The sequence below is a fragment of the Podarcis gaigeae genome (genome assembly GCF_964106915.1).
Source record: "Podarcis gaigeae genome assembly, chromosome: 5".
In the NCBI taxonomy this organism is placed as follows: Eukaryota; Metazoa; Chordata; class Lepidosauria; order Squamata; family Lacertidae; genus Podarcis; species Podarcis gaigeae.
The window spans coordinates 60,133,097-60,145,982 of record NC_139681.1 but is presented as its reverse complement, the minus strand read 5'-3'; the positions used below and the strand labels follow the sequence as shown (position 1 = coordinate 60,145,982).

At 41.6% G+C, this 12,886-nt stretch overlaps 1 protein-coding gene across 4 annotated transcripts in view; it reads left to right on the top strand.

The window, feature by feature from the left end:
* The window catches only part of YEATS2 (YEATS domain containing 2), a 39,645-nt gene extending 27,018 nt beyond the window's left edge, over window positions 1-12,627 (top strand). The window contains exons 27-34 of one of the 4 annotated variants that reach the window (XR_014564620.1): window positions 1,998-2,077; window positions 3,875-4,073; window positions 7,325-7,551; window positions 8,148-8,222; window positions 8,508-8,581; window positions 9,568-9,895; window positions 10,394-11,599; window positions 11,956-12,627. Coding sequence is in view for 1 of the 4 variants with exons in the window: in XM_083740120.1 (XP_083596246.1) it covers window positions 1,998-2,077; window positions 3,875-4,073; window positions 7,325-7,551; window positions 8,148-8,222; window positions 8,508-8,581; window positions 9,568-9,676 (764 nt within the window). In the remaining 3 variants the exon portion in view is untranslated. Of the gene's footprint in view, window positions 1-1,997; window positions 2,078-3,874; window positions 4,074-7,324; window positions 7,552-8,147; window positions 8,223-8,507; window positions 8,582-9,567 lie in introns of all 4 variants that reach the window. The other 3 variants (XR_014564621.1, XR_014564622.1, XM_083740120.1) reach the window with 3 other exon arrangements.
* The last annotated feature ends 259 nt before the right edge of the window (window positions 12,628-12,886 follow it).

Sequence of the window (12,886 nt, the reverse complement as noted above, 5' to 3'; positions counted from 1 at the left end):
AACCTGCAGAAAAACACAAACACACACACACACACACACACACAATTTTATTTACGTGCCACCTTTGCATATTCAAACCATGCTCAAGGCAGCTTACAACATGAAAAAATTACCTAATTACAAACGTAACAAAAGTAGTCATAATCAGTAGATAAAACATTTAAAAGTACACAACCAAATTGAACAATTTCTTTGCCAGTGAACTATGACCTCTGTGGCCATTTAACTTTGAGATTTCATCATGGAAAAGAGCAAAAGAACTCAAGATGTTCTTTGCAAAATACATAGAAATCTGAATAATCTCAGTACTCTGTATAGTTCCAATCTCACTACCCAGCCAGATAGGTGGGGTATAAGTGATAAATTATTATCTTAACCTTCTCTGCACAAGTTGTAAGTGTTGCAGGCTGCAATCCATTATTCATGTTTTTAAAATATTTCTTAACAACTCCTTATTGGAAGATACCAGTGGTAGTGTGCTGAACTGTGAATAGAATTCACACAACATAAAAGTTCAGCTGAAAATCAAAGTTGGGGTGCCACCACAAAAAAGGCCTTCTCCTTTGTCATAGGATAACATGCCTCTGTTAAGTAAGTAATGCCTCTCCAGATTATTAGAGATCTTCCTCAGATGCCCCTCTTGCATGATGCCACCTTCGGGTGCTTGGGGTCTCAAGCCATTTAGGGCATTAAAACTATGCACCGACACCTTAAATTGGGCTTGGAAGCAAATAGGCAGCCAGAGTAGATCTTTAAGAATAGATGTCTGAACAGCTCTGGCTGTACTTGAGCAGCTGTGTAACACATTGCAGTAATCTTGCCAGGAGGTTATCAAAGCACGGTTCACCATGACTAGGCTATCCCTGTCAGGGAATGGTTGCAAGATGACAATGGCATCAGTAATACTCAGAAGGAACTATGAAGTTTCCAAAGCATTTCACATGCCTTGTCTCAGTAATCCTTAGCCTTATTGACAGACCGGAGATATGTATCTTACCACTGCTGGTAGCTGTTTGCAGCCATTTGTCAATTCAATCCATCTGTTGCTAATTAAAGTATGCATTGATTGCCTACCTGCAAGCTGCCCATACTGTTAGCACTATTAATGTTTCCCTGGTAACTAACCTTACATGCCTTGAGGGAAGCTTGAAAACAGCAGGAGCAAATGTGCAAAACTAGCTAGCGTAAAGAAAATGTAATGACAGGAGATGCCATAAATATGTGTAATGCCTCTTTTTAAAAAATGCTGTGTAATTGTGTGGGCCTCCTATTTGGGAAACAATGCTCTCCACCTCTGCTTTGTATTATTTAACACCCCCCCCCAAAAAAAAAGCCTGTTTCCTGCTCGTATATTTTCTTTTCTCACATTTATGGACTCTTTTTACCAGCAGAGTTTCTATACCTTTCCGCAGTGTTGTTGTTTTTTAACACAATTGGCCTTAAGTGATTTTCTTAGCCCAGTTTAACGGACAAAGGTAATTCCTTACTATGGATGCCGCTGACCAGTTTTCATTTTTGAGAAATCAGAACTCTTGTTTCCATTTTCCTTTTTTGTTTCACTTTGTCCTTTGGGTCACTATAAGATAATATGAACTTAGAAAGTGTTTGTGTTCTATATGCCTTGTAACTAAGGGAGTTTGAGCCTTTTTCTCTGAGGAAAAACAACAGGAGAATCAGTATTCACTGAGTGGGTTGTCTATTAAGAGCGGGAACCCTGAAAGGGATTTGCTGCTATTGGAATGTCCTGCTGTGGTAGCCATTTCGCTTACTCTCTGAATCGTTCATTTTGGCAGAACACAGGAGTAAGTGTTTAGATGAGATTGCCACTTATTTTTTAATTCTGAGGCTCAGGAAATGTACGCAACACACTTGTACTTTCTCCCTCATGCAAAATGATGTGCATAACAAAATGTTCAGGAATAGCCAGTCACACAATAAATTTAGTTTCATAGCTGTTAAAATGTATATTTTTTGGTGCTTTCCCCCTTGCTTTTTAGCTGAAGATGCCAACTCTTATTGTGCCAGTTCTCTGGAACAATATTATAGCTGGAATATTGGAAAACGGAGAGCTGCAGAGGTAAATCTTCTTAATGTGCTCTATAAAAATGAGCTTAAACCCTCAGAGAAATGTCTGGCTGGAAATCTGTGCCTTTGCGGAGCTGTTTTTTATTTTTAAAATCTCTTCCAGAAGCTGAGGTTATATTTAATATATATGTGTATACCCATTTTCTTTTTTCTAATATAGTGATATTGGCTTAATATAATATTAATAAATTTGAGGCTTCTAGATATTTTTAGCACTAATGTGAACCATTGTGTAAATTCCTATGACTAATTTGCGTTAACTGTTTTTTATTCTGAATTTTAAGTTGTTGTAACCTGCCTGCTGAAGGGTGGATGATGGCAATGGTAATATAAGAAATGGAAACGTGGTTCTTTGAGACTTCTACCATATCCTCATTCTTTGATATCCAAGTTTTGTCTGAATAACCTAGATCATATGGAGTTAGTCAGGAGGCAGCATGGTTTAGTGGTTAAGAGTTTTGGACCAAGAATTGGGAAGACAAGGTTCAGTTTCTTCACGGAGCCATGAAGCTTGCTGGGTTACCTCGGCCAGTCATACAGTTGCAGTCTAACCTACTTTGCAGGAATGCTTTGCTAATAAAAGGTGAAGAAACTGTATGTTGCCTTGAACTGATTAGAAGAGGGTGTGTAATAGAAATCGGACCCCCCTTTTATGTATCCAAGGAAAGTGGCAAAGACTTGCTAAACACTTCAGTGGGGGGAAAAATCATGAGAGCTGTAATGAAATGAAAGGCAGGTTTACATTAGTAAAAACAATGAAATTAAGGACACCTTCACTTTAATTTCCCATTGGAGATTTATTACCATTGTTAAACATACTATGACTAACTTCTTGGCCAGTCTTTGGACAGAGGATTTGCTATTCATTTCTTCTTGTTTTGTTTTTTCCTTATTTGTTCTTCTGTTTCTCTTTCCTGTTTCACAAAATGGCCCCTCTGTTGTGCACAGAATACAGGAAAGTAGGGAGGGCGCCCAAACAAGGCACACATTGTCCCCCCAGATGTAGCAGGCTGCAACAATAGACCCATGTGCCTCTCTACAAGTAACAAAATAGTTAGCAAGCTTTGTCAGACTTTGTTTCAGGCTGCAAACAGGGAGGGAGGCTGGGAGCATGATTCATGAAATTGTACAGGAAGGGACTGTGCTGTGTGTGTGGCAAGGGGCTGGTGGTGCAAGTTTGTAATGCCCCCCCCCAAAAAAAAACAACAACCTATGCTTGGGCCCTGCACAATTTAAGTATCCCTTGTTCTTTGAATGATCTAGAACAGGCATAGGCAAACTCCAGCCCTCCAGATGTTTGACTACAATTCCCATCATCCCTGACCACTGGTACTGTTAGTTAGGGATGATGGGAATTGTAGTCCCAAATATCTGGAGGGCCGGAGTTCGCCTATGCCTGATCTAGAAATACACTAAGAAATCACCATAAACCTTAGTTTACGGATTGAAAATCTAAGGCCATACACTGATCAAGGAACTGATCCCATAACTGTTTCTTAAGCCCTCTGGGGGATAATATGTAAAAGCAGCTATTTTCATAATGTCCTATTTTTCATCATGGATCTGATGAAATGCATTCCTGTTTCAAAAGCTTTTTGCTACAATAACTATATCTGTAGTGCTCTTGGTTGTTGTTTTTCTGCAATGAACTACAATGGTGTTTGGTTTTTGGTTTTTTTTACTAATTTACTATAATTGGTCCTATTCTAAAGTTGTAAAAGATGGATAAAAAGGGGGGTTTTGTTCTAAATCTTAGCTCTTGTCCTTTCTGAATTTCCCCCCGTTATAGTGGCAACGAGCACTGACAGTACGGAAAATCCTCCAAGAAATCATAGAGAAACACCCAAAATTTCACAGCATTGCCCCCTTGAAAACAAAGCAGGTTGTAAATTGGTGTCGCTCCCGTGGCTACACACCACCTGACCCAGAAACTCTGAGGAATGAAGATTCCATAGAAGATGTGCTGACACAAATAGACAACGAGCCAGGTAAGGAGTCTTATTTTAGAATCTCAAAACATCTGTACCTTGGTGATGATTTAACAACGCACCACCTCCAGAGTTCCATTTATAAGCCCCTGGCGCCAGTTTAGTTCTGTTCTGTCCATTTCAGTTTTTGCTTTTGGGATCCCAAAGAACCCACTAAATTTAAGAAAAATTGCTCTGATTCAATGCTCCTTTGCTCTTTGTTGGGTTTGGTGAGAGTCAAAAGAAACTACAAGGTTTTTCAGCCCACAACAACCATTAGAGGCACAGGAGTCCCAGTGGGTGAAAACGTGGCAGTCCGGAAACTTAAATTGTACCTGATTTCGACAAAGCAAATCTAGAATCCGTGTTGCATGGCATGGTATATTTATGGTGCACTATTTAACTGTGCCAGATTGCCTTTCTGTTATAAGGCGTGGGGAATCTTTTCTATCCCAAGGGCCACATTTCCTCCAAGTCAGTCTTCAAGGGGCCACCTTGCCAACAGTGGCAATGGCAAAAACAGGCAGAACGATTGATGCGGTTCTTACCTCTGTGCAGTAATTCAAGATATGCAGTGGTAGTTTCTAAACACCTACTTCTCTCCATCCTGCAGGCATTAGTGCAGTGCACGGACACATTCCAGCCAGGCAAAAGCATGCACGGAGGGTGTAGATCAGTGTAGATCAGGACTTAGGGAGAGGGGATGGCCTGGGAGGAAATCCTGAGAGCTGGATAGAGAAGCTTGGAGCGCTACATTTGACCACCAGACCTGAGGTTCCCTATCCCTACTGTATAGACAGAGCATGCTGCTAACTTGCTCATTTGGAAGCTGTTCCAAATTGAGATAGGTTAGGAGCTAGCAAACGTTGTTTTGCAAAATCCATAATTGATTTTAGAAACAGAATTGCTGCCCTCCCTTACTTGTCCAATCTGTCTCTCCTGAAAGTTTCAATTTCATTTGGCAGACATAATTCAGAAGCTTTCTATTCCTAAATGACTTCTACTGAAAGTTGATATTTTTTTTACACTCTTGCCAGAATGGCGGGTGCTTGCTTGTTGGGAAAGAGTGGGTTGGGTTTTAAGTGGCAGCAAGAGTGGGGATTAAAGCAGGAATAGGCAGAAGGAATGATTCAGCATCTGTTTATTCATTCTGCAATGCAGAAGATGTATCCGGGTTTTTCTATCCAAAACTTGAAACTGCAGAAATAGAAGCAAAAAATCAGATTTTACTGGAAAGCACTTGACATAATATTAAAAAGGAAAGGAAAGGGAGGGGAGGGGTGGGTTTAGGTTTCTGCTGACCATCCCTGGCTTCCTGATATACATGGATCTAGAACATGTTCAGCAGGGAGCATCACATCTAGAAAAACTGTGGTCCAGCCTGGAGTGGACTAACACAAAAGGAGGCAGCATGCCTCAGTGGCCCAGTTCTTGCTGTATGCACGACTCACTCTGATGTGGATTCCTGGAGTGTGTTTCTGTTGGTCTATAGAACTTCACAATTGTACCTTTTAACCATTTTAAAGAGCTTGAAAAGGAAGTGCTTTCTCTTGATGAGAGTGGGTCAGTTTCTCTCCGTTGTCTACGCTGGTTTCTCCTTGTGCTCTACCAGGGGAGGTGGTGAGAGAATGAGAGCAGGACATTCTTTATGCTTGCCCACTCTGTGCATCTGCCATGTGTTTGTTTTATGGGCAACTTTTCCTAGAGAAAAGCTCTAGACTTGCACATCTGACCCCATAGGCATCCATATTGTTTCAGAGAAGAGGTAAAATAAGAGAGGTGGTCTTGCTTTCCTTCTGCCTGTAACATGTGATCAAATTTGTAACGTTAGCGCCCGGTTCTAAATTAATGTGTTGCAAATGGAAGCATTTTCTTTTTCCCTTTGTTGCTACCCTTGGATCCAGATGCTGGAGGGGGGGCACCTCCTTTTCACTTTGAAAAGATTTCTTTCATGTTTGGAACATTGGTTCTACAAATCATTTGCCTTAGGGCTAAAAACAGGTGTGATTCTGTAACCTCTTAATTTGGGCCTGGAAAGCAATGGGCAGCCAATGCAGAGTGCTGTCTTTGGCCCTTTAATGTCCTATGCCAGCGGTTCTCAACCTGTGGGTCCCCAGATGTTGTTGGACTACAACTCCCATCATCCCTGAGCTCTGGCCTTGCTAGCTAGGGGTGATGAGAGTTGTAGTCCAACATCTGGGGACCCACAGGTTGAGAAAGGCTGTCCTATGCAGCTTGAGGCCAGGATGCCTGAAGGACTGCCTGCACATGTATTAGCCTGCTAAGGTTTACAGCAGGGATAGGGAACCTAAGGTCTGGGGGCCAGATCCAATCACCTTCTCAATCCGGCCTGCAGACGGTCTGGGAATCGGCGTGTTTTTACATGAGTAGAATGTGTCCTTTTATTTAAAATTCATCTCTAGGTTATTTGTGGGGCATAGGAATTTGTTTTTATTTTTTTCAAAATATGGTCTGAGGGATAGTGGACTGGCCCACAGCTGAAAAAGGTTGCTGACCCCTGATTTACAGTCAGCTACTAAAAGGTTCCCCATCCCTAGACAAAGACCTGTGCTATGACTGGAGCCAAGTACCCCACTCTTCCAGAGCAGTTTTGCAATTGTTAGTAAAAGGCTCTTGAAATGTTGATGCCCACTGCGTTTAAGTTGCTTTTTAAAGCTTCCTCCTTCGTCACGGTAATATCTATAAACGAAAATTCTTATGTTTACTGAACAGTGTGTTTCCTCACTCCAGTTCCAGAGTGCTCTGACTTGCATTTTTTTTACAAGGCAGGCAGTGAAACAGGCATTTTTATCCATAGCTAGGCTCCCTCACTTTAGGATGAATCCAGACTTAAATTAGTTCTGTCAATCAGTGGAACAAGTTAATCAAAAATCCCATTTATTTCAATAAGACTAAAGCTTGAGTTAGTGTGGATGCAAACCCGTAATGTTTATCTGGCTATCCAGCTGCTGTGGAACTGGAGTCATTGTAGCAGAATGAGGCAGGGCGCTTTGAGAAATGTCAGTCCATCCACATCATCAGTGTCTCTATTTTTATGGGCTCCTTTTCAGGCATAACGATGATGGCAACTTGAGATGGCAGGATGTTGTCACTGGAAACCATGTTCTGGTGTTGGGCAGTAGCAATTAGGGCTTTTTCCTCCTTGCGGTTCAGCATGAACTCCGAATGCCTTTTAGTTGCACCCATCTGTCACTAGATACAGATCTGTTTGTAAATCCTCTTTCTGTCTTCCCGATTGCTTCTTGGGAAAGAATGCTCATCTTCTTACACCACTGGGGAAGAACTGTGTCGAAAGCTGGAAGAGCTGGAGCGGTTCCTCAAGCAAGAGCCAGACAATGACGAGGAAATAGACATTATCAACGTTGCTGAGCCTCTGAAAATAAACATTAAAAAGGAACCAGAGGAGAAGCAAGAGGAAGCAAAGTTCTACTTGGCACCCCAACCTACATCAGAGTTTGTGCGTGAGACAGTGGAGCAGGTACAGAGAGAAATGCTCTTCATAGCTAGATGAAGAATTATTCACTGCCTCAAGCTCTTGACAGTACAGTATAATACATTTGTCCTGTGATACTTGCAAGTTGTTTTGGCTTTTTCTTTACAAGGTTGGTTGGAGCTTGCTGGTACTCCTAGACTGCCTGTAGTGTCTCTTTCAGGGTTTAACCCCCACCCTCAATTTGCCTACACAGTCTGGTATCCTCCCCATGCTTGTCTGTTTTGCTGGCTGGAGATGATAGGAGCTGTAGCCTGAGACATCAGCAAGAGGCACTAGGTTGAGGAAGACTAACTTAAACTGATAACAAGAACCCCAGGACCTGATGTGGAGATGGTGACGTTTAGCCCATAGCAGAAAGATAACGGGGCTCAACATAGAGTGGGCAGGCCCAACTGGGGATCCAGAAGTTTTCCTGTGATGTGCCTTCCACACATCTCCCCCCCCCCCCACCGTGCCAGCAAGTAGTTCTGTCAGGTTGTCAGAATCCCATTTTAACAGAATGTTTTGGTCCCATTTGTCTGCTCCTTTGTTTAGTAGTCAAGAGCAGTAACCTTTTTTTTATTCACCCTCTCGTTTTATAGATAGGAATTTCCTTTCAGCCTGTAGAGCTGCACAAGAACGTCTATGCATCTGTAATAGAAGATATGATTTTAAAGGTAAACTGTTAGAAAACTTTCTGTCATTTGACAGTGTAAAATTTAAGTCATAGCTTGTTGAGTGAAATGCAGAAAAATCAAGTTGTGGCTTATATGAGACTGCATGTCCAAAGTCCTGTTTTGATATATATTTATATAGGTATGGTGATGACAAGTTAAACAAACATATCGTTCTTTGTAATTTGTGCATGGGGATGTGTCAATTTTATAAGACATGGTTTGTCATGATTAAAAGCATTTCTTAACTGTTTATGTTCTCTGTCCTTGAAACCATCTTTATAACAGGCCACAGAGCAACTGGCAAGTGATATACTAAGAGAAGCTTTGGCAGTTGGTTACCAAGCAGCACCTCACAGCAGGTATACTTGCTTAGGTTTTACTTATACAGTGGTACCTCTGGTTACGTACTTAATTCGTTCCAGAGGTCCTTTCTTAACCTGAAACTGTTCTTAACCTGAAGCACCACTTTATATAATGGGGCCTCCTGCTGCTGCTGTTCTCATCCTGAAGCAAAGTTCTTAACCTGAGGTATTATTTCTGGGTTAGCGGAGTCTGTAACCTGAAGCGTATGTAACCCGAGGTACCACTGTACTGTGTAACTTGTGTGGCATTTGTGCATTAGACTGAATCTATGTTTACTTTGAGGACTATAAATTTAAAATGGTTCAGAACTACGAGGCACCAGAGGTCTCCAAATCACTTACAGACTGATAAGACCTGGTTCCGTGTCTTCTGGTTGCTATTCTGTGCCCCCCCCCCCAAATCCACTACAATCCTAGATTTCTCAAGTTATTTTCTCTAGGCAACAATCAGTTCTCTACCAGGGAAGAGAGAAAAACAGCTTCAAAATGGACCAGGCAATCCTGATTCTAGAGAGAGAAATGTGCACTGAGGAATATACAAAAATGGCTTCTCTTTTCCATTGTCTTTAGGAGGAACTTCCTGAGTCATTTTCAAGCCATTTTTGCTTCTTCCCTTGAGCTTGTGTGACTCTCTCTAGCACTCATCAGCCACAGCTCTGATTTGTTAAAAACCACTGAAAGGCGGGATTGTTCTCACAAAGCAATTGCTTCAAATGGAGCCTCACATTTTGCTTTGTAACTTTTGTTCTTGAAGGGCAACAGGATACTGCTATTTTTAAAATGAAAGTTCAGAGTCTGGGCAGGCCCTGATAATAGTAAGAAATTAAAATTTGCTCATGATCCAAATCAATACCAGCTTATAGCTCCATTTTTATTTGCACAGTTCATCCCTTGTGGCTTTTGTTGTTGTTTGCTTAACCAGGTGCTTAGATGGAGGCTTGAGGACTAACATTCCATTGATATATTCTCCCTTCTCCTCCCAGGACTCCAAGAGAGATCACCGTGATGAATATTCACCAAGCTATCTGTAACATTCCCTTTCTGGACTTCCTCACAAACAAGCATATGGGAATATTGAGTGATGAACAGTGATCTGGACTGGAAAGCAACACAAACAGCAGAATAAAGTTCTTGGCACAATCCCATTGTGTTCAAATAAATATATATTTTAGTGTTTGGTTTAGGCTACCTTGAATACTACAAATTAGTGTTTCAAATTAAAAAGAAAAAGAGAAAGCATAAATCTTTTTTTTTTAAAAAAAAGACCTGTTCCAAATTCAGCTGCCTAATTTCATTAGCAGTTGCTCCTACGTGAGCTACCTGCGAAAATTATGATAGCACATTAGATCATGGCCTAGCCTGCTGGACTCCTGCTTTATCAAGGAAATGATTCATTGCATAGGGCTCAGTTAGTGTAATTCAGAAATAAATGCAAGCTTCCTTAATTCTCTTTGGAACACAGCTTCCTCTGACATTGGTAGTTAATTGTAATAATGGTTACTCGAAACAAGCCAAATTCAACCTATAGTTCATGAAGCTGGCTTGTTTTCACTTGCCATCAGTTGGGCAATATGTTAAACTCTGGTTAGTCTAGGACAGAAGCAAAAGCTTCTGATATCCTTGCTGTTGCACCAGAGGAAGGGAAGCATACAAGCCCCACGAGAGGCTTGTTCTTGTAATATTAGACCAGGCTTCCTCAACCTTGGCCCTCCAGATGTTTTTGGCCTACAACTCCCATGATCCCTAGCTAGCAGGACCAGTGGTCAGGGATGATGAGAATTGTAGTCTCAAAACATCTGGAGGGCCGAGGTTGAGGATGCCTGCGTTAGACCATGACTGAGCATTACATACCAATACAACCAATGAGTGGCTTAGGTGTATAGAAAGGCAGCAAATTCTGTTAGGGTGTAAGATGACATAATGAAACATGGTAAGAATTCTAGGCTAGGTTGAAAGCTTGTCCAGGTTGACAAATAATCCAAAATTGGCTCTCGGAAGGAAGTTGTTGCCAACCCTCAAATCACGTGCCTAATTTTTCATTTATGCTGCGAAAATAATATTCTGTCCACCCCCCACCCACAAACCACAATTGGATCCTTTACTTGACCAGTAAAAAAAAAAAAAGTTAAGTTATAGCATACTGAGTTTTCCTCTAATTTTTTGCTGAGTCAGTTCAAATCTTGTTTTATTTTCTGATTTTAAAATCTTCAATTGTGAGGAGACATTTGTTTGAATTCCAGATAATAGGAATTGTTTAGCCCACATTACAGTATGTAATTGGAATATAATAACTTCGCTAGATTACTTTCTCTGAAATTTGTTGGTTTTCATGTGTGTGACTTTTAGGCTATTAGGGCACTAGGAAGTATGGTTTTTAAAAGTTTTTTTTAAAAAAATCCGTCCATTTGGTGACCTAGATACTGTCCATGTGCAGCTGCCTTGCGATCTTTACTGAAAACATGCAGTGCCTTGCCGAACATTTCTCCAACATTTTACTGACCACACTGAACAACCAAATTATCAAAGGGGAGATAAATTTCAATGAAATTAACCCGGGTAGAGTGCAGAGTTTTTCTTGTGCTCAGCATACTTTCAAGGTCGCTATAGGGTGTTTGTAGGGGACGTGGGTGGTGCTATGGTCTAAACCACTGAGCCTCTTGGGCTTGCTAATCGGAAAGTCAGTGGTTCAAATCTGCACAGCAGGGTGAGCTATTGCTCTGTCCCAGCTTCTGCCAACCTAGCAGTTCGAAAGCATACCAGTGCAAATAGGTACCTGTGCGGCAGGAAGGTAAATGGTGTTTCCATGTGCTTTGGTTTCCGTCATGGTGTCCCATTGCGCCAGAGGCGGTTTAGTCATGCTGGCCACATGACCCAGAAAGCTGTCTGTGGACAAACGCTGGTTCCCTCGGCCTGAAGTGAGATGAGCACCGCAACCCCATAGTCACCTTTGACACCAGGGGTTCTTTACCGTTTTCTTTTTAGGGTGTTTCAGCATTGTTTTCTTTCATTCTGTAAGTCATTCTGCAGCCTTCCTGGATGCCCACGCATTCTGAAAACCCCATAACGTTCCTCAGCTGTGCAGAAGACAGCGATGCTGAACACCAGATGCCTGGTCTGCTGTGTTCATTGGGTTTTTTTGGGGGGGGGTGTAAGCTGGGTTTCTCTACTTAAATCAATGCAACAAGGTTTTTGGGTGGTTAGAAAAAAGCTTTCATTAACAAAATAAAATCGGCATGTGCACCAATCTTAGAAGCTCGGTAGCACACATCCTGGCTTCTCACACTTCAATTGAAACTCGGGGGAAGATATCACAAAGCTATCTCACTGGACATTTTGAGATTTGGAATTGCAGGCAGTTGGGGAGGCTGTAGAGTGTTGCAAAAAAGTTTTAACGGGAAGGGGAAAATACCAACATACACCCGATGCTCAGCTGCCTTCAACAATAAGGTATGCTAAAAATAAACCCACACAGTATGACACCAGTTTGCCAGGTGGAAGGAATTTGGAGGGCATGTTTCATCATGAAAATCCTTAACCTCACTGTCAGGCTTGTTGACATTTAACTAGTCCACTAACAGGTCAGCAGCAAAAAGTACTAACAGCTTACCACTAGATGACTTGTAGGTGAACAATCTGAAAATAAAACAAGAACACTGAAACCAATATTAATCAACCTAACAAAGAGAGGCTGTTGTCTTGAGATAGCAAAGGAGCTGTTTCTCGATGGAAAGGGGGAGGGGAATCTGTCCCATCAAAGTTTAGCATGCTTCAAGTGATTTTTAAATGTATTTTGGGCAAACTTCCTTCACTGGGAAATGAAAATGGTGCCCAGCAGTTACTCGGTAATGATGGTTGGTTGGTAATGATGACAGGAATGCTGCTTCCACACACCCAGATTGCTTTTGCTAAACCAAAGTGAACGCTTTCAAATGTGTTGAAGGCTACCATTGTCCAAAATGGTCCTTGGCTTAAATTCTTTGCTTTGCCTGTATTATAATGTATAATTGTGTAATATACATTTACAATAAATTTTCTTTATTAAACATCATGGGGTGGGCTCTACTTCTTTCATGCTTTAAGCCTATGTTACTTTCCTATATATCTGCAATTCAGACGAGTCAGGAGGTGAGTGGCAGCTGCCATGTCAATGCCCATCAGTCCTACTAAATTGACTACTTCTTGTACTTTAGGAATGGGGAACTGTGGCCTCCATATGCAGAGACTCCCAGATTCCATCAGCTCCAGGCAACCCCTGCTAATGGTCAGGAAGGATGGGAGTTGTAGTCAAGCCACATCTTGAGG